Source organism: Triturus cristatus, chromosome 8 (genome assembly GCF_964204655.1).
Source record: "Triturus cristatus chromosome 8, aTriCri1.1, whole genome shotgun sequence".
Classification (NCBI taxonomy): Eukaryota; Metazoa; Chordata; class Amphibia; order Caudata; family Salamandridae; genus Triturus; species Triturus cristatus.
In genome coordinates, this window is record NC_140591.1 from 1,122,639,350 (window position 1) to 1,122,661,428 (window position 22,079).

The 22,079-nt window shown below is 42.8% G+C and overlaps 1 protein-coding gene across 2 annotated transcripts in view; it reads right to left on the bottom strand.

Annotated features, from left to right (window-relative positions):
• The window catches only part of RASA3 (RAS p21 protein activator 3), an 886,845-nt gene that overhangs the window by 380,487 nt on the left and 484,279 nt on the right, over positions 1-22,079 (bottom strand). For both annotated transcript variants that reach the window (XM_085622738.1, XM_085622739.1), the window contains exon 5: positions 12,012-12,088. In XM_085622738.1, coding sequence (XP_085478864.1) covers positions 12,012-12,088 — 77 coding nt within the window. The remainder of the gene's footprint in view (positions 1-12,011; positions 12,089-22,079) is intronic.

The following is a 22,079-nucleotide window of genomic DNA, read 5'->3' on the forward strand; positions in this document are numbered from 1 at the left end:
GATTTCACAATCAGATAAAATTAGACTTGATGCACCCATTACTAAAGATGAAATCCTATCAGCTATAAAATCTCTTAAAAAGAATAAATCTCCGGATCCTGATGGGATTCCAGCGGAATTCTACAAAGAATTTCAGTCACACCTTTTACCTTTTTTATACCAACGTTTTATGTTTTTTGGATCCACAGGATCTACTTCTGGTTCTTTTACAGAAGCTTTAATTATAGTACTTCCGAAACCAGATAAAGATCCCACCCTTGTGTCTAGTTATCGTCCTATCTCCTTAATTAATCAAGACTGTAAATGATATGCTAAAATACTTGCTACTAGATTGGGCCCCATATTAGATTCTATTATACACCCTGACCAATCTGGTTTTATGAAGAATAGATACTCTGCTAATAATACGAGAACTTTGCTATATATTATTGAACAAACTCCTACTTTTTCGGTGCCATCTGGAATTTTAGCCTTAGATGCTGAAAAGGCATTTGATAAACTCCATTGGCAATTTTTATTTCATACGTTATCCTCATTTAATTTTGGAGATACTTTTATTCGCATGATTTCAGCTCTATATTTTGCCCCTACTGCTTGTTTATTTATTAAAGGCCAAGTTTCAACTACATTTTTGCTTTTTAGAGGTACAAGACAAGGATGTCCTCTTTCTCCTCTCTTATTTTTAATTGGCATTGAACCTTTTCTTAACTTAATAAGAAATTGTGATAATATTAAAGGAATCATTATTAAGGATGTTATTGTTAAATCCCTTGCTTATGCGGATGATGTGCTTTTATTTGTTAGTGACCCTATCTCTTCTTTCCCCTCATTAATGGATATTATAACAAAGTATTCTACAGTTTCTGGATACACTTTAAATACCAACAAAACTGAATTTTTCCCTTAAATGTTTATTGCACTCCTCATATGCTTCCCATGCATGAAATTAGTTGGCCAAAGAATAAGTTAAAATATCTTCGAATTTTATTTTCCTCATCCATAAAATCGACAATAAATTAAAATTGTGATTTCATCCTAAATTATATTAAAGACAAAACGTCTAAATGGTCATCTTTACACCTTTCATGGTGGGGTAGGATGGATTCTATTAAAATGACTATAGATCCCAAAATCTTCTATACCCTTGCCATGATTCCTACTCAATTTCCATTAAAGTTTTATAAAGATGTTGATACATTTTTGTCAAAGTTTTTATGGAACAACAAATCTCCTCGAATTAATTATAAAAAATTTAAAGTTCCTAAACGTAATGCTGGATTCGGTATCCCAGACTTTTTTCTTTATCATAAAGCTTTTATTTTAAAACAAAGTTCATTATGGTTTAATCGCTCCTTTTTAAATAATCCTCCTGCATGGCTCTGTATTGAGAAATCAATAGTAAATCCATTTCCGTTACCTACTTTGGTGTCCATGCATAACAATACTCAATTTTTTCAAAAATCAGTTATTATTAAATCCACTAAAATGTTATTTAATGATCTTGACTTAATTTTTCTTTTTCCCATGAACAATACTGATGAGTTATGGTATAGTAATGTTATTAAATTAAACAGAAATATTAGTTTCTGGTTTTCATGGATTAAGGCTGGTATTTATTATCTCAAAGATGTTTATTCCAATAATACTTTTATTTCTTTTTAAATGTTGCAAACAAGATTTGGTTTATTTAAGTCTGACCTTATTAAGTATCAATATTTGTGCAATTCAATTTTAGATTCCTTCCCCAATGCCATTCCTTCTAATGTTACAGCTTATTTAGCAATTTATATTCAAACAGTTTCAAAATCATCTCATGGGGTTTCTATTTTATATAAAAAATTATCAGATACTCTAGGTAGCAATATAGAGATGATTTCCACTTTTAAGAACAATGAACTTTCACTTTCTTTATCTACTGACACGTGGAAAGATATTTGGCTTAGTAGTATATCCGGTTGGCTGCCTGTTTCAATCTACCAAACTAATTCTTATATCCTCTACAATCGTTTATGGACTCCATCATGTTTATTCCAAGATAAACTTCTCCCCTCTCCAGATTGTTGGCATTGTAAATTACATCCAGGTACATTACAACATATGCTTTTTGATTGTCCTATGGTTTTTAAATTTTGGTCTGAAGTTTGGGATATTATAAAAAAGATTTTTAAACTTCAAATTGATGTTTCCTATCAATTAATAATTTGTAAATCTGCTATTCTATCACAAAATTTACATGATTTAGAAAGCAAACTTTTCAATTTCCTTATCTCAGCTGTTTTAAAATCCATTACTTTTTGTTAGAAAGATGTTTCTATATTATCTGTTAATCCTTGGTGGTCATGGGTTATTTTTTCTAGAAGAGGTGCTCAATTATCCATGAATGGGATTATTCACAATTCTTTCTCTTATCAATCTTTTTGGTTACCTGTTGATGTATATTTATCCTTTTAATGTTGTATTAATAATTTTAATTCAGATTTTTACTCAACTAGATTATTCTTATTATGAAATATAGTAGCTTTGTATGCATCTTATGCATTAGTTGTAATATTTGTCCCCTCCCTCCCCCTCCTTCCTTTCTCCCGTTATGTATCTTTTGAATATGTAATTTCTCACTACCTATTATAATTTTTTAACAACATTGGTTACGGTATGCATTGTTATTTAGGTATTTTTGCTAAATAATAATATTTTATGTATTGTCTTTATTAGTTATATATGAACAAAATTCAATAAAATATTTTGAACTAAAAAAAAAAAAACACGTGTCGGTGGGGTTCTCCCCGAGGTAAATATGAGGCTACTCGTGGTTGAAACAAAAGTAGATTTTTTTAAATTGAAGATTGCTTTAAAAAGCCCCCTTAAATCTTGGCACGAGAATGTTCAGCAATGCTTCTAAACCACATTTTCATATGGCACCTTACTAGAAATGCATTTACTGCACTGAAGTCTGGTGAGGATTTTTATACCTCTGACCTCTACACAAGCGGAAATTTGAACTTAGATTAAGAAGGATGAGTCAATTTAACATAATTTTGAATCATAATGTTTTATCATGTGGTGCTGATGAATTTTTCATAATACTCGTTTTAGTATTGAGTTATATTATGAATATGTTGATCCTTGGATTCACTTTTTCTTTGAGACACGTTCTTTTGCATTTACAACTACTGTTTAAATAGAATGACTTGAGTATCGCTCAATTTGTTACATGAATATGCTAAGACAAATGCTAAGGTCTGGATTTGCTAGTACTATATCTCAAGTAAATTATAACACCCTCTGGGATGGTTACCCATCAGCAATTTCTTTTGCTCCCAATTCAGCAGGTTTAAAATAAGGGCATGCCTGTTTTAGAACACATTCAATCAGGGAGATAGTTGGAGTAATATCCCTCTTTATACTATTCGGAGGCTGCAATTTCAGAAAGCTAGGGAGTGAAATTAGCCACATAAACACAGTACATGTATTTAAATGCTCAATGAGATCTAAAAATAAGGTTTGTCCGGTTACACTATAGTGAGAAGAAGACTTCTGTAGAACACCCGACTAAATAAGCGGACAGGAATTCCAGGATTGTAGAGATTTCTCATCTGAAATACCAATAACTACTATACAAGAAACTTGTGTCTGAAGGAGGTTATTTTGATTGCTTCTTGATTTGTGTTCTGATTGATGGAGTCACTGGAAATATTGAAGATTTTCAGCAACAGGACCCTCTTGCAGGGTAGCACGTATATCATGTAGAAACCATTAGTGTGGCATGCTTAGAGAAACTGGATAGCAGGAGTCTACAAATGGGACATATTTGCACCTGAAATTTTGAGGTTCAGTTGCGCTGACAGTGCAACTGAATCTCACAACTTGCCTGGAAGCTGGAGAATGAAGGAAGAACTTGGACTCCAAGGGATATAAGAGGTTGCCAACTACTGGAAGCTCTGAGACCTGTCTCAGGTGCCTGTTGCTTATTGCAAGCATGTGGGGCTTTTGGAATGAGCAGATGAAACGCTCTGATTCTGCTGAACTTTACTTCTGACCTAAGGGTAGTCAATAAAACCTAGCAGTGTGAGTGGTGCGGGAAAGTCCATCAAATGTTTAGAAATCAAAGCTCTGTGATGGCTTTCCAGAAGATCTTCAAGTACTTGAAAAACACAGGTGTTTCTACAACTTAGGCTGCTGCACTGCCCATCATAACTATGATGTGGACTACAACAGAAATGAACTGTTGACTCAACCCTTTGAACCTGGCTTGAAGTATCTCAACAGTTGTGAGTTTCTTGCTTGAGCTGCCTTCTTGAACACCAGCAAAGAGTTGTACCTCACTTGACTTTCAGCACACTGCTTGAATCTTCAAGTTCAAACCATCTGAGTCAAAGGCTCACGAGGGATTCAAAGTGCCTGCACCAGACACTGACAAACCTCAATAGTCAATGACTAAATCCTAATCAGTCACCTTTAGCTACTAACCATTTCTACAATTCTGAACTACTTTGGCAAAGCTTGATGGCTTCTGTGATTGATTCTCACACAAGCTTCCCGAGTTCATCCCCACTGAAGATATGGTTCTTAATCAACCGGTGCCACATTAATAACAAAATCAAAATTGGGGTCCCCCACACCCATCACCCCAAAGAAAGTACAGGGCTAGTCAGCATAACTGAACATATCTTTAGTAACTAAAACTAGAATAATTTGGTATTTTTTTAATTAGAAACGGCTAAACCTGATTTGGGAGGTTGGTGGGTATGTGGGGCCACATGATTTTAACTTGTCCATATTTGAATAATTTATTTTGAGAATGTTAGAAATTGAGGTTGCTGGTTGGCAGACTATACACCCTGTTTAAGCAGTAGCCACAATCAGATACACAACTTAATTTAACTTGTGATCATGCTCTGGTGGCTTGGCACAGAAGAGTCAAGCTTAAATGAAAAGGCAATGTGTCAAGTTTTTGTGCAACAATTTAAGTACAGCAACACAGTGAAACCACCACAAAAAAACTCCACAGCATTTCTAGAAAAATAGAGAATATTTCAGATAAAACAAGACCAAAATGCCAAAAATCCAATAAGTATAAATGGAGATATGAATTTTTAAAGATTAAATCTTACAGCAGTACTTAGAAGTCACTAGCTCCAAAAGGCTATTTGAGGTCACACTGACCCAGGGTAAATCTTAAGTTCAGGCCGACCATGATGGAGGACAGGCTGGTTACAGGACCCACGCAGGGCCCACTGAAAAATGACCTTGTATGGCACAAGCGTTGGTGTTGAGGACTCCCTGCATCGGTTCCGGTTCACGCAGTCGGAGTGATGCATCAGAGTTGAGCCTCGCATTCTGTGTCGAAGGGTCAGCGTTGCATCGGAGTCTTTTGTGACCCTGAGACTTCAGAGAACACAATGCATGCTACCAAGCCATAGCAATCAGAAGGCAGCAGGCCAACACAGCAATGCAGTTAGCAAAGTGGCAGTCCCTTGTAAGGCAGAGCAGCTCTTCTTCCAAGCAGAATGTCCTTGGTTCAAGCAAAGTTCCGATTTGGTGGTGTCAGGGGTCCAGTACTTTTACCCAAATGTGCCTTTGAAGTGGGGGAGACTTCAAAGAGGCCTTTGAAGATCACAAGGACCCTGTCTTAACCTGCCCTGGGTGCAGACTCACTACAGAGGGGGTATGTAGCACTTTGTGTGGGGACAGGCACATCCCTATTCAGGTGCAAGTGTCAGCTCCTCCCTCCCAATCTACCCCAGGAAGGCCCATCAGTCTGGTGCTGGGCCATCGGGATGCAAATGTCACATCCCAGCACCCTTTGGGTGACTGTCTAGAGGGAATGCACAAAGCCCAGCTGTCACCCAACCCAGACATTTATTCAGAGATAGGCAGAGTGCAGACTGGTTAAAGTAAGATAATGCCAACTTTCTAAAAGTGACATTTTAAGGCTTACAATTTTAAATCAGACTTCACCATGAGTGGTGATTTTAAATTGTGAGTCCAGAGTTTCTATCTTTTCCCCATTGAAAATGACACTTAAAAGATGTTTTAAGGTAATCTCATGGCTAACCTGTGCAGAGATTGGTCTCGCAGTAGTGAAAAACGAATTTAGCAGCGTTTCACTCCCAGGACAAGTAAAACTCGAAAGTACATGTTATACCTTTTAAATACACTGCACCCTGACAATAGGGCTGCTGAGGGCCTACCTTAGGGATGACTTAATGTAATAAAAGGGAAGGTCTGGGCCTGGCAAGTAGATTAACTTGACAGGTCGAAATGGCAGTCTAGAACTGCACACACAGGCTCTGCAGTGGCAGGCCTGAGCAATTATTTAAGGGCTACTGAGTGGGTGGCACAATCAGTGCTGCAGGCCTACTAGTAGCATTTAATTTACAGGCCCTGGGTACATATAGTGCACTCTACTACGGACATATATTTACATTATATATGCCAATTGTGGATAAGCCAATGTTACCATGTTTTGCATACAGAGCTTGTGCACTTTAACACTGGTTAGCAGTGGTAAAGTGCCCAGAGTCCTCAAGCCAACAAAAATTGAAGTCAGAAAAAAGGGAGGAGGAAGGCAAAAAGTTTGTGGGTGCAGCTCCAGAAAGGGCCCTTTCCAAAATAGAGATTATTCACAACATTCAATAAGAGGAATGGAGCTAAGTCTATGGTACAATTGGATGCACCTTGGGGATTTCTGAAGTAGAGTTTACAATGACTAGTTAAAATAGCTTTTTGTTTCTTGCTTCTTTGATTCTCCACACTCTTAACTCTTAAAAATGAGAAGAAAAGGCGGATACCTCATTTTTTTTGTAGAAAGGCATAAGCATATGGAATTGAGCTTTTCTATGGAAGGAAATGTTCTCAAACATAGGGCATTCTGATTGGCAGCAACGTAAGAAGACTTTCTCTGACAGCCATCACAGGACTCTGAGTACTTAGTCTCTTGTCCTGAAGTTTAAAAAAACAGGGATATAAGATGGGTATGGTAGAGACACCCTTCACCCGGGCCAACATTTAGAAAAAAATCAACAGTATTGTTGCAAAAAATGGACGCAACAGTTTGAATATATATGGGGAAGGGGCATCAGTAGGGCCCTCTTTGCCGAACCATTTCCTACCCTGCGGACCCTGCCCCAATCACCCAATCTATTTATAAAAGGCCCCTCCCTGAGCCAATTTTGGTCCCAGGGCCACATCCGCCGGTGCTCAATTAAATGTTTTAAGGGAGGGGCGCTCAGTCCCCCTTCCTGAGCCATTTTTGGACACAGAGACTTCATCCTCTGGGGCTTCATCAATTTATAAAGGGTAGTGGGGTGCGCGGCCCCCTTTCCCGACCTGGATTTACCCCATGGGACACCATTTCCCAGATCCAATGTATTGAATAATGGGAAGGGACCGCAAGTCTCCATTCACCGAGCCTTTATTGGCTCCAGGGACTCAATTCCATACCCTGGGCCTGGCTCATTTGCTGTGTCCCGAGGAGCCTACCCCTAGGATACAGTGGTTTCCCTGCCCGCACTGGCGTGGGCAGTGAATCATGTTTGTTACCGTCTGTCAAGAGAATTTTTGAATTTCCAGCCAAATGGCAGCAAACACAAAGTCTGCTCCCAGCGGGCTGGAGCTCTAAAAATTCTCCAGTCATATGGGAGCAGACTTGTATTCTGTTTCCCTGCACGCACCGATGCGGGCAGGGAAACAGAACAACAGATTGCTCCCACCCAGAGGGAGCGGAATACATTTCTGCTCCCTCCAGGCTTGAGCAATGCCAGCTCCTGCATCATGCAAGGAGCCAGTTGAGCTCACGGGGGCGCGAGGATATAATATAAAAATTTCAATCGGTACTCTGGTTTTCTAAATAGGAAGGCTAGGGCTACTACCATGAAATGTAGCTTTTGGTTGTTTATCACTGTTAGGACATGTTAACATTAAATTTCCACATGTCCTACTTTGAAATACTATGCTTAGACTTAGTAATATTTAAAAAGGGGGATTTGACCTGTCAAAAGAGTTTATTTTGACAGGTCGAGTTGCAGTTTCTACACCGCTACAGTGAGGTTGCAAAGGGGAGGCCTTAAAGTATGTTTGCACTACCAATGTAGCAGATAGCACAAAAGGTGCTGCAATTCACTAGGTGCATTTAACTTCCAGAACCTGGGTACACCTTGCACTATATAATTGGGACTTATAGGCAAGTTAAATATATCAATTAGGAGCATGCCAATTCAACCATGTTTAAAGGGTAGCACAGGCACTTTACTGCTGGTTAGCAGGGGTAAAGTGCACAGAGTTCCAAAGTCTGCCAAAATATGGGTTTCAGCAAAAATATGGGTTAACCATATAGAAAAGACGGACTTCCTTTATGTCCCTTTGTCATGAGTAGAGGTAATGCAAATCTGCAGGAACAAAATATAAAAAATTTCACATTTCTGTACAAAAGCGGGAGAAAATCTGTGGTGGAAATGTAAGAAAGCGAAAAATATTCACATTTTAATGGAAAAAGAGGCAACATCCCCGGGGAAACAAATGAAATTTGCTCAAATCATATTAATGTTTCTTAGGTGTATGCCAGAAATTATGAGATAAGTACATCAATCTGCACTCAATCTGTTTACTTCTAATATTTGATTGTTTAGAACACACGTTATTTGAAATGAGTAGAGAGGCTGTCCAATTTCTACATATCTATGTTCAACTACAGTTTTTGAGTCAAGGTCTCTATCACAATGAAAGTTAAATCAGGGTCTTTCAACAGCCTTTTTGTGTTCTGATAACAGGGTATCTGAACCCTTAGACTCCTTCGACCATGCCTCGCTTTTGCATGTGTGTGTGCACTTATAGCACATGTGCTTGCTGCATTTAGTTGTAGGAGACCAGAGGTATTAAGTGTCTGAGGTATTTTGGCTGGGCATATGTCCTGCAGGTGCCCATTGATCAGTCCAGACCAGGGCTCTCTGAATGAATACCCCAATAAGTACCTCCAGCATTGCTAGTTCATCGTGATTTGTACTGGGGTGATCCAGTTCAGGGAGTGTTAGTAAAGCTTTGCAAAACCTTTCACTTTAAAGAAGCCAAACCTATTGTCTAAATGAAATGATTGCTTTATAGAAGTTGACATACTTTGTCATTAGGTGTGTGACCAGTACAGACCAGGCTTTCTCGAAAAATATTGATGCTTGCAGATACAGCACATATATACACGTTTAGGGACTAGTTTCCTCGACGGCATGGGTACTCACAAACTTTCTCTCGGGGGCCAAATTTACAGTGTGGTTTGTGGCCGAGGGCCGCACCGGTGGGGGCGGGAGCAGTGGGGGAGGGGGCGGGGCTAGAGCAACAAAAAAAACCTGTGACCATGAGGTTGAACAGAGCCCCCTGCAGCGGACGCCTTCGTCCACTGAGCCACCAGACCCGGCATTCACACATCTCTATCTATCTATCTATCTATCTATCTATCTATCTATCTATCTATCTATCTATCTATCTATCTATCTATCTCTCTCGCTCTGTCTCCCTCCCTCCCTCCCTCCCTCTCTCTCTATCACTCTCCCTTCCTCTGTCTCCCTCTGTCTCTATCTCTCTCTCTCTCTCTCTCTCCCTCTGTCTCCCTCTCTCTCTCTCTCTCTCCCTCTGTCTCCCTCTCTCTCTCTATCTCTCTCTCTCTCTCTCCCTCTGTCTCCCTCTCTCTCTCTCTCTCTCTCTCTCTCTATCTCTCTCTCTCTCTCTCCCTCTGTCTCCCTCTGTCTGTCTCCCTTTCTCTCTCCCTCGCTCCCTCCCTCTCCCTGTCTCCCTCCCTCTCTCTCCCTCTCTCTGTCTCCCTTCCTGTCTCCCTTTCTCTGTCTCCCTCCTTGTCTCCCTCTCTTCCTCTCTCCCTCTGTATCCCTCCCTCCCTCCCTCTGTCTCCCTCCCTCTCTCTTGTCTCAGTCCCTCCCTCCCTCCCTCACTCCCTCTCTGTCTCCCTCCCTCTCCCTCTCCCTCGCTCCCTCCCTCTCCCTGTCTCCCTCCCTCTCCCTCTCTCTCCTTCCCTCTCCCTGTCTCCCTCCCTCCCTCTCTCTCTCCCTCCCTCTATCTCTCTCTCTCCCTCTCCCTCTGTCTCACTCAGTGTTTGTCTCCCTCCTCTGTCTCCCTCCCTCTGTCTCCCTCCCTCCGTCTCTCTCTCTCTCTGTCTCCCTCCCTCTGTCTCCCTCCCTCACTCTCTCTCTCTCTCTCAATCAGTTTGTCTCCATCCCTCTCTGTCTCCCTCTCTCTCTGTCTCTCTCTCTCCCTCTGTCTCACTCACTCTGTCTCCCTCTCTCTGAGTCTCCCTCCCTTCCTCTCTCTGTCTCCCTCCCTCCCTCTCCCTCTGTTCTCCCTCTGTCTCCCTCCCTCCCTCTCCCTCTGTCTCCCTCCCTCTCCCATCCTCTCCCTGTCTCCCTCTCTCTCTCCCGCTCTGTCTCCCGCTCTCTGTCTTCCCCCTCTCCCTCTCTCTCTCCCTCCCTCTGTCGCACTGTCTTCCCTCTGCTTTAAACTCACCCGCTGCTCTCACTAGCTGCTGCCCCCCCTCACCTCACCCTGCTGTCCCTGTCACCTCACCCCATGCTGAGACAGCTTCCCTGAAACACACACAGCCGCCGCACCCAAGTACTTCACAGGTCTTTTAAAGACCATTCACTTGTTAATGAGGCTTTGTTGAATTTCACCTCTTCTTAGCGCCCCTGCATCTCCACTCAAAAGCGCCCCTGCATCTCCACTCAATCAGAGTGGAGATGCAGGGGCGCTAAGAAGAGGTGAAATACAACAAAGCCTTATTAACAAGTGAATGGTTTTTAAAAGAATCGCCCGGCCCCCATAGCTCTGCGCTGCTGCAACCGGCGATATAAAAAAACAGAGGTATGTTGCCTGCAAGGTCCGCGGGCCGCCAAGGAAGGCTTGCCGGGCCGCTGGCGGCCCGCGGGCCATACTATGAGTACCCGTGCTCTACGGAATCCAACCAGTAAAGAGAGAAAGAGTTTGCAGAGTTATCTCTGGCTGTGTGTGCCATTACCACAACAGAAAAAGACTAGGATGAGTGGAAGCAAGCTGTTGACACCTTCCAACAGACAGTTGGTGCAGCAGTAACTATTAAAACGATTCAATTCTGGACATCCTCCTGCCTACTTTCAACACCAAGGATGCAAGACATACCACACCTTTTGCTCATCCCAGCCCTAAGACGATGAAACAATGATTAGAAGCAGCAGTTGGCTGAGGAGAACCCACCTTCTGAGGTAAGCCATTGAGGAAGTGAACTAATTTGCAGAATCTGGTGACCTTATTGACAACCTACTTAAAGAATCGATTGTTTTCACTTATAACAACTGTGTTCTTTTACTTTTATCACTCTAATGTTGTGTATTTATGCGTATGTGTGTATATATATATATATATTTATATATATTAGTCCACAACGGCACGCTAGAAGCCACAAAGAGACGCACTCGCGGGTTTCTTCTTGCTGTTATTCTTTATTGTGCGGACACCCCCCACACCGACACGCGTTTCGGCGTAAATGGCCAATGATCCCCGCTCCTCCACATGGCGAGAGAGTTCATGACACCAAACAAGAGGTAATTTAAAAAGAAGAGTGTTTATTTAGCACATCATAGTGCAAATCAAAGGGTTATGGACGGTCTATATACATCTATCTATCTATCTATCTATCTATCTATCTATCTATCTATCTATCTATCTATCTATAGATAGATAGATAGATAGATAGATAGATAGATAGATAGATAGATAGATAGATAGATAGATATAACACTCAGTTTTTTTCCCTGTGTATTTCACATTCTGAAAATGTCGGCCTCCTTTCGTTCAGCCTGCTCGGCAATATTTCACTTAAACAGTCAATTTCTCGCCACCTTTTGTAATTTTCACCCGTTCACCCTGTGTTTTTTTCCTTTCATAATGGCCATAAATAAGTGTTCTACTGGTATTAACTATTTCAGAGAAATATATCAAATACATTTTTCAACAGGATGTCACAGTTCATGCCCTACCGTGTTGCAAGTTTATGGCAAATGGCGCCAGTGTCTGTTATGACTTCACTCAGTCGGAGTTCTAAATGCACCTTTCCCTGAAACACAAAACAACAGAAAGATAATGTGAATAATTCAGTATGTACAGTCAGATTTCGTTTAATTTAAAATGGCAAGTCATAAGCAACAACCTTGACTTTATATTAAAAAACAACATTACCTATTAAAATAATCACAGAGATTTAAGAAATAAAAACATTTCCAAAACTGATCTTTGAAATCGAAAACAAAAGTGGCATGTGAATAAATATATGGCATTAATGTAATTTATTGCCACTTCAAACGCAGTTTGTTTTTATGTAGCATAACCACAAATGTCAAATAATCAGGACAAATGGCATTTTGGGAGATAAATGTAAATTCATCTAAACACGTCACTTGCCAACTATAGAACACACCAAATAATACTTCCATCACCTAATGCAGAGGAGAGTTTCCTCTGAATGAACGGAGTCCAAGCTGAGAAAGAAGAAACTGACGAGTCTGTCTCGATAATGTTGGGGTCTTGGATACCTTACCCACATCAATCACTCACAAAGGCGTGGGCTTGGAGAATGATATTGACTCTGGACTTTTATTCACTCAAGGAGTTATTACATAGGTCAAGTGACAATATTTCTAGCTTTTCCTGCTTCCAAAATCGTCCAATTACTCTGAACTGACCACTGGATGGAAATGACAAAAGGCATTCATTGACTTGTCACACCAGGACTACTATAATATCATCAATACTGGACTCCCTAAAAAATGTATAAGGGCTGCAGAACCTAGCAGCCAGAATGTGTGCCACATTCAACACACGCAACCACCTAAGCGTGCCCTAAAAATTCTTCACAGGCTTCCAGTAGTAGCCAGGATCAAATTCAAAGTTCTCTAAATATTAATGAATCCAGTGGGCAAAAGCCCAATACACCTGCTAGAATCCTTTGTTCTCATTCACCCACCTGATCCATCATCTGGCATTCAGAAGGCTGAAACACAGAGCAGATCCCTGGGATCATTAGGCCGCCAACGGTGGAATGCCCTTAAACATACCTTGAGGAGTAAACAAATCTAACTACAAACAATTCAGGAAGCTCCAGAAAAAGGACCGATTTTGAATTACTTTTCAATTGAGTCAGTAATACCAGGGAGCTGTGATCCAGAATATCAGACATGATCACTCATCACATATGACTGGCCTCCTAAATACAAATGTACTTTTGTTGCATCTCCTAGCACTCAAAAGTGACTAAAATGTAACATAGTGCATTCCAAAACTTATAGATAAATAATCAAATTAATCAAATGTTGAAACCTTTGCACAGAGTGACAATGTGTCCAACTGTGGTACATGCACTGAAGAAGATTAAAACTTTTGAAGCAAGAAAACTAAGTATAGGGCAAAAAGTTGAAGTTTATTTTGGTAATAAATTCCTCAAAATTAAAAGGTAGCTCCTAGGATCAATGTCTCTGATTCAAGTAGTCAATGGATTGACCTGTAGGAGATTAATACACTGGTCATCGACAGAAAAGACAACTCTTTCGGGAGAATTTGGAGAGAAGTCTGTATTCTGTCCATTTTAGGAGGTTACCAAATGGTAAGGGTAGTGAAACACATTGGATTTGTCTTCCAAAGATCAAAACTATCGAAGAATCAAATGTAAGCATTAAGAGGGCATGGATTATACAGAAAAAAGTGAAAGCACACCACTCCCAAAGAATCAAACAACAAGACCAAAGACATGCGAGAATATCGTCAACCAACATTCTCGATCCTTACAGCAACCTTAAACTACGTGTGCAGACAGACATAAAAATGTATGATTGTGGCGCACATAACCAATGTCCCATAGAAGAAACTTCTACTTCGGGTCAATCCATCACCAAGTTAATGAACACCAACATTGACAAACAGTCACTGAAACGAACAGGTGATGTGTTATATGTAAACATTTACATAACCATGCCATGCAAATTGAATGTAAATGTTATTTGCTGCTAAGCTAACTCAATGAAACAATCAGTAACCTTGTATCACTTTAACCAATATTATATTTCTGCTCTAGCATCAACTAGAAATTACATTCTATTGTACACCATATACTAATACATTTGTGAGCACAGTAAAGCAAACTGGGCCAAAACCTGCTAATGATGACATAAAATTATGTTTACACACCACCACCTAGGCCTCAGAAGATCTAAAAACAAGCATTGGCATAGCCAATAGGTCTCGCCTTTGGAACCTTACAAGTGTTTAGCCATGCAACAGTTGCATAACTAAATACTTATAAGGTCCCAGATGCAAGACCTATTGGCTATGCGTGCGGCCGCAAAAGTGATCACAATCGCGATCAAACATCAAAGCGAAAGTGAAAGTAATCGCGGTCAAGCGCGGCGCGCGCGCCCGCGCACATGCACTGTAGCTCTAGGCTGGCCAGGTAGCACTTTTTGGAGCCCTCTCAAAAAGTCTCGCCAGACCAGCACATGCGCTGGGTCAGGTGAGACCTAAACATAAACAGCATTTATCCATTTCGACAAGTAGAAAAACTAGACGAGTTAACAAATCAAGCATGGTATTCAAGGGAAGCAATGAATCCTTGGATTGCCCAATGATCATAGGATCGCCCTCTTGAATAGAAGAGAGCACCAATGACAATCACTGTCTGCAGGTGTCATTTTATTACATCAAAAAAATAAATAAACAGAAGCAAACCTTTTTCATGTTGTGCAAGATGTACAGAAATGTAGTTTCTTTCGCTTGGTTATAAATTGTTTATTCCCTAATAACCCTCCAACTGAACTAATGCAAAAGTTGTGTTTTATACGGTGTTATATTCTATTAAATATTTAAATATAAGCAAGGATAAAGATGAATTGACTCGTGAAAATTCTGGTGTCCATATAGACCAAAAGATATCGAGGATCGCACAGTGCATTACGTTGCTAATTTTATTAGTAAGGCTAATATCTTTAATTAACATTATTGCGCTTCTCAAGATTTTACAACTCAACTCTAATTTATCTTTAAATAAGATCACTCTGAACGAGGGAGGGGAGACAGCATAGAGTCAACTGGACATTGTTGGGTTCCCGCAAGATGCTTGAGGTCTGGCTGTTCCTGATATGGAGCAGTATGTGCCTTGTTTTGGTATGGATGAAATTACCAGCGCCAAGCAGTCTCACCAGTTTGTTGCTTTTATGTTTCATCAGTGTCAAACCCTCGGAGATAGGGAGAATGCCAGTGCCCAATGGCAGTAATTAACACTATTAACTGTATACAAATGTATAGCCACCTCTTGGAGCCAGTAAATTAGTTACACCAGACGATCATTTCTACTCCTCGCTGCTATCATGTTAGGAGAATTAATTGATTTCTATCCCATTTCAAGAGGGTTCTGAGAAGATTTTGCTTCAACAAGTCTTAGATATATTTGGCAATTTATCCTCAAACAATGCATTTTGGCATGGGATGAGTTTATGGGTGTGTGCAGTACTCAAAGTACACAAATCTGGTGTAATGTCAGACTCCTTACAAAGGGTTTGGTTAACAAATTCCCAATATATCCATAATGTAAAAAGACCACATAAACACATTATTAAGGCGGACAGTGGAGGGGTCCTGGTATTTGACAATATTAAGAGGCTATAGCTATTGTACCTTTACGGAGACACAGCTAATTAAATGTGGGAACTGCGAAGCATTGGTCAATAAAGACTGGTTGTACTGTTGTCAACCCATTTAGAAGAATGTTAAACAAACATCAGGATGTAACTAAGGTAGAGATGGCTTTCTTTTCTGACATGGATTTTTCCTCTCACCAAGCCCTGACACCACTGCCCTTTCTAGAAGTCTGATTAAATGATAAAGCGGTCCCTATGGGGGAGTGCAGCCCTTGACTTCCACGCAATAGTGTTAAAGCAGGGATAGAAAGAAACCCCTCTAATGTGTAAGTTTCAGTTATGCGTTTAGAGCATTTTTTTTATACATATCTAATTTCAGAATATATGAATTAGTTCAACAATATGGAATATGCTACTTACCAGTATGCATCTGTTCTTGGCATGTAGAGCTGCAGAGTCACACACTGAGGATAAGATCGCCATCTGGTGTTGGGCTCGGATGATTGCAGGTTGTTGTTGTCTTCGGAAGAAGCCTTTGGTCACGAGGTTGGTGACTCCTCCCCTGGACAACAGTGCGCATGGGCATCCACTCCATCGTCAGATTGTTTTTCGCCATGATGGGAAAAGATGGAGTGTATAGAAATGAAAGAAAGGTTGTCCATGTGTAATGTCTAAGTAAGACGGATGCTGGAACAGATACAGGTCCCGGGGAGGCGGGCGGGCGTGTGTGACTCTGCAGCTCTACATGCCAAGAACAGATGCATACTGGTAAGTAGCATATTCCGTTCGAGGCATATGAGCTGCGGATCACACACTGAGGATAGATTATACAGCAGTGCTTCCCCTTAGCGGTGGTCGCCTGTATCCGTTGCAGCAGCTTGAAATAAAGTTTTTAGGACAGCCTGGCCCACGGAGGCCTGTTGTTTGGCCTGCACATCAACACAATAGTGTTTAGTGAAGGTATGCGTGGTAGACCACGTGGCTGCCTTGCAAATGTCTTCTAAGGGAATGTTACCTAAGAAGGCCATAGAAGCCCCTATTTTACGCGTGGAGTGCGCCCTAGGGGGAACTGTAAGTGTACGTTTAGCCTTGAGGTAGCATATTTGGATGCATTTAACTATCCACCGGGCTATACCTGATTTGGAGATTGGGTTGCCTTTATGTGGTGGTGCGAAAGCAACAAAGAGTTGTTTTGTCTTTCGAAAGGGTTTTGTCCTGTCGATGTAATAAAGCAAGGCTCTTTTGACATCTAAGGTATGTAGGGCCCTTTCAGCTACGGAGTCTGGGTTTGGGAAAAAGACCGGTAGCTCTACTGATTGGTTAAGGTGGAAAGGGGAAATCACTTTTGGAAGAAATTTAGGGTTTGTCCTAAGAACCACTTTGTTACGGTGTAGTTGTAAGAAAGGTTCCTCTAGTGTAAGGGCTTGTATTTCACTTACTCTGCGTAGGGAAGTGATTGCGATAAGGAAAGCTACCTTCCATGTTAGGAATTGTAACTCACATTTGTGCATAGGTTCAAATGGGGGACCCATGAGTCTTGTTAGAACCACATTGAGATTCCACACTGGTGCAGGTGGCAATCTTGGGGGAAGGATTCTTTTGAGACCTTCCATAAACGCTTTGATGGCTGGTACCTTAAAAAGGGACAGGTGTTGCCTATTTTGCAAGTAGGCTGCCAAGGCTGCTAGGTGTAAACGTATAGAGGAATACGCTAGATTGCATCTTTGCAAGTGTAGTAGATAGCAAATGATGTTTTGGATGGAAGCGTCCAATGGATGTATGTTATTATTAGCGCAGTAGATGGCAAATCGTTTCCATTTAGCGGCATAACACGCTCTAGTAGTAGGGCGTCTGGCTTCCTTTATGATATTCATACAGTCTGGAGGGAGATTGAGGTAACCGAACTCTAAGACCTCAGGAGCCAGATCGCTAGGTTCAGTGTTTGAGGATCTGGGTGTCTGATTTCTCCATGGTTCTGGGTTAATAGATCCGGGGAGAGGCGTAGCCTTTGATGTGGAACTAAGGATAGTTCTAGAAGCGTGGTGAACCACGGTTGACGTGCCCAAGTGGGAGCCACTAGTATTAGTGTTAGTGACTGTTGTTTCAGTTTGCGTACCACAAATGGAACTAGTGGGAGAGGCGGAAAGGCGTACGCAAATCTGCCTGACCAGTTCATCCATAGGGCATTGCCCTTGGACTGTGGGTGTGGAAACCTGGCGGCGAAGGTTGGGCATTTTGTGTTTTCGGGAGTGGCGAACAGGTCTATGTCTGGTTGTCCCCACTTTTGGAAGAAGGGGAGTAGAACCTTGGGGTGTAGTTCCCATTCGTGGATCTGCTGTGTGTGGCGACTTAGGAGGTCGGCCACTTGATTGTGGATCCCTGGGAGATGTTCTGCTAACAGGTAGATGTTTTGGGGAATTGCCCATCTCCAGATTTGCTGTGCCAGTTGGGACAGTTGGGGAGAGTGTGTCCCTTCCTGTTTCTGTATGTAATACATTGTCGTCATGTTGTCTGTGCGTATGAGGACAGTTTTGTTCTTTAGGTGAACTTGAGAGGATTTTAGTGCTAGGAACACTGCTAAGAGTTCCAGGTGGTTGATGTGGAGCAGTTTTTGTTGACTGGTCCATCTGCCCTGAGTGGTATGGTGAAGGAGGTGGGCTCCCCACCCCGTGAGAGATGCGTCGGTAGTTAGCACAACTTGTGGAAGAGGCTCTAAGAACGGTCGCCCTTTGGACAGGTTGATGGTGTTCCACCATTTGAGTGAGCGAAGTGAGCGACTGTCCACCAACACCAGATCGGTAAGTTGTCCGTGAGCTTGGTTCCACTGTTGTGCTAAACATTCCTGTAAGGGACGCATTTGAAGTCGTGCGTGTGGGACTATGGAGATGCATGACGCCATCATGCCTAGGAGTTGCATGAACACTCTTGCTGGAAGAGATGGATGAGTTTGAAACTGAGAGATGAGATTTTGTATACTGGCTATCCTGGCAGTGCTGGGATAAGCAATGGCCTTGGATGTATCTATGGTTGCTCCTAGATACTGATGTAAGTGGGAGGGTTGTAGGTGGGATTTGGGGTAGTTGATAGTGAATCCCAAATCGTGGAGAGTTTGAATCGTGCGATGAGTGTGGAGAACGCATTTTTGGTATGTATTGGCTTTTATGAGCCAATCGTCCAGATAGGGGAAGACATGGATCTGTTGTCTTCTGAGATGCGCTGCCACGACTGCTAAACACTTGGTGAACACTCTGGGTGCTGTTGTTACTCCGAATGGGAGAACTGTAAATTGATAGTGTTGCCCATCTACCACAAATCGTAGATATTTTCTGTGAGCGGGATGCATAGGGATGTGAAAGTATGCGTCCTTGAGGTCTAATGTGGCAAGGAAGTCTCCCTGTTGTAGGAGTGGGAGGACTTGTTGGAGAGTGGTCATATGAAAATGATCCGAATGTATATACTGGTTTAGTAGTCTGAGGTCCAGTATGGGCCTTAGTGTTTTGTCCTTCTTGGGAATGAGGAAGTATAGAGAATATACCCCTTTTCCCTGATGTTGAAGGGGAACTGGTTCTATCGCCTGTTTTTGTAACAGGGATTGAACTTCTTGTTTGAGGAGAGAGAGATGATGTGAGGACATTGGGCGTTGTTTGGGTGGTATGTTTGGGGGGGATTGTATGAGTTCGAGGCAGTAGCCAGACTGGATAATTTGTCTTACCCATCTGTCTGTGGTGATGGAAGTCCAGACAGGTAGGAATTGTTGGAGTCGCCCCCCGACCGGAGTGGAATGGTCCGGGGGGAGAGGTGGCAAGTCACTGTTTGGTGGCTGGGGAGGTGCGGGTGTTGTTGTTATTGCCCCGCCCTCGGCCTTTGTTATTGTTTCCCCTATAACCTCCCCGGAAATAACCTCTGTTAGGGGATGTTTGTCCAGAATTTTTAAAGGTGGACGTGGTCTCAGTTGATGTGTTTTTGGAGCCTCCTCTATAAAAGGAGCGACGAAAGGAACCCCGGTTTTGAGGAGACTGCAGTGCTCCCATAGACTTGGCAGTTTCATTATCCTTCTTCATTTTTTCTAATGCAGTATCTACTGCAGGGCCAAATAACTGCTCTTGGTTGAAAGGTTGAGCCAGAATTGCGGTTTGAACTTCTGGTTTAAAACCGGAAATACGGAGCCAGGCATGTCGTCTGAGTAAGACGCTAGTATTGACCGCCCTAGAAGCGGTGTCTGCTGCATCTAAGGCGCATTTAATGGAGGCATTAGATATTAATTTGCCTTCTTGAATGAGGTCAGTGGCCTGGGACTTAAAGGGTTCAGGCAGATGTTGCATAAGGTCCTCAAGTTGGTCATAATGTGCCCTGTCATACCGAGCTAACAGGGCCTGGGTATTGGCAATACGCCAGTGGTTCGCCGCCTGTGCGGCGACTCGTTTGCCTGAGGCCTCTAAAAGCTTAGACTCCTTGTCTGGGGGGGGCGTTTCTCCAGTTGTCTGTGAGTTAACGCGCTTCCTGGCATTTGATACGACCAAGGAGTCTAAAGGGAGCTGGGCTTTAATGTATGCAGGGTCCTGCGGGGCTGGTCGGTACTTTTTTTCGATGCGGGGGTTGAGAACCCTCGCTCGAACAGGGTCTTTAAAGACGTCAGTGGCATGCTTTATAACCCCTTTAATCATGGGAAGTATATGAACAGTTTTTTGTGACTGCTCAAAGGTATCGAGGAGAAAATCCTCCTCAAGGGGGTCCGTGTGCATAGTGACACCATGGAACGTTGCTGCCCTATTTATTAGTTGGCCAAACCCTAGGTGGTCAGCAGGAGGGGAGGGCTTGGAGGGGTAGGTAGTGGGGTCAGGCATGTCAGGCATTGGATAAGACCAGTCATCTACCGGTGCTGTGTCTGGAAAGGTAAACGGGTCAGTTGGATCAACAGGATCATTAAATAAATCAGGGTCCGCCCCTCCCCCTAAGTCATCATTATCATCCTGTGGAGGAGGTGAATGATAGGGAGGTGGTAAAGGTAAAGGTAAAGGAGAAGCAGGAGGAGGAGGGGGGGACGGGTTAGAAGGTAAAACAGGAGAAGAAGGACGAAGTGGTGAAGTGGCACAGTCCTTTTTTCGTATGGGAGCTGGGGGTGGTGTAGTGTCCAGCTTCCGTTTTTTATATGGGATGGCAGTCACATGTCCAGTGTTAGGATTGATGTAGATCCGCTTTTGAGTAGGATCTGGTCGAAAAAGTTAATCTGGCTCCGAAGGTGGTGGCGGCGACGCCCGCTTCGGGTCTTTATGAGCTGTTTTTGGTGTGGACGTAGTTTTCGGTGCCGATGATGTTTTCGGTGCCGAAGAATGTTTCAGTTCCGATGGATTTTTCGGAGTCGATGGAGTTTTCGGTGCCGATGTATGTTTCGGTGCCGATGTATGTTTCGGTGCCGAGAGACTTTTAGGCATCGATGTCGAAGAACGTTTCGGCGCCGGTGGAGACTTCGGTGCCGAGGAACGTTTCAGTGCCGAAGGAGATTTCGGTCTCGAAGCCTGTTTCGGTGCCAATAGTGGGTGTTTCGGTGCCGAGGGTGTTAAAGGCACAATCACATGAGGTTTGCTCGAGCCCGAGCCACCTACAGGCTTAGATGTCTTCGGAGCCGGGCCCGAGGGCGGGGCTTCTGAAGAGGATTTCCGGTCGCGACTGGGCCCAGCTGGCGGAGTCTTGACCACTGTCTTTTTGGATGGGGCAGGGGCAGGGGGGGGTGGTACTCACACGCTGCCCTGGAGTGATGAGGTCATCGGAATCGTCGGCCTCGGACACGATCTCGAGATCTTCGGTGTCGTCTTCGGGAACATCTTGAGCAAAGATGTCCTCCGGTTCTGGAGCTGGTTTGGCCATAATATGGCGTCGAGCTCTTCGGTCCCGGAGGGTCTTCTTCGAACGGAAAGCGGCACAAGCTAGACAGGTGGACTCGTTGTGTTCCGGCGACAGGCAGAGGTTACAAACCTCGTGGTGGTCACTGTGGGGGAACTTCGCTCCACACTGGGGGCATTTTTTGAAGGGTGTCCTGTCCATCAGCCGCTTCCGGAACCGGTCCGAGTTGATTTCGAGTCGATGGAATGAAGATTAAAGAGTTAAACTGATTGCTAGAAGTTTTCTGCTGGAGCGGAAAAAAGTTCATCCGAACCCAATGGCGGAAAAAAACAATCTGACGATGGAGTGGATGCCCATGCGCACTGTTGTCCAGGGGAGGAGTCACCAACCTCGTGACCAAAGGCTTCTTCCGAAGACAACAACAACCTGCAATCATCCGAGCCCAACACCAGATGGCGATCTTATCCTCAGTGTGTGATCTGCAGCTCATATGCCTCGAACAGTATATTACTTATACAAGGTGCCCCTAACAGGTGATGGTGCAGTGAAAGTGATATATAGTGAATAAAGAGTGCATGTGTG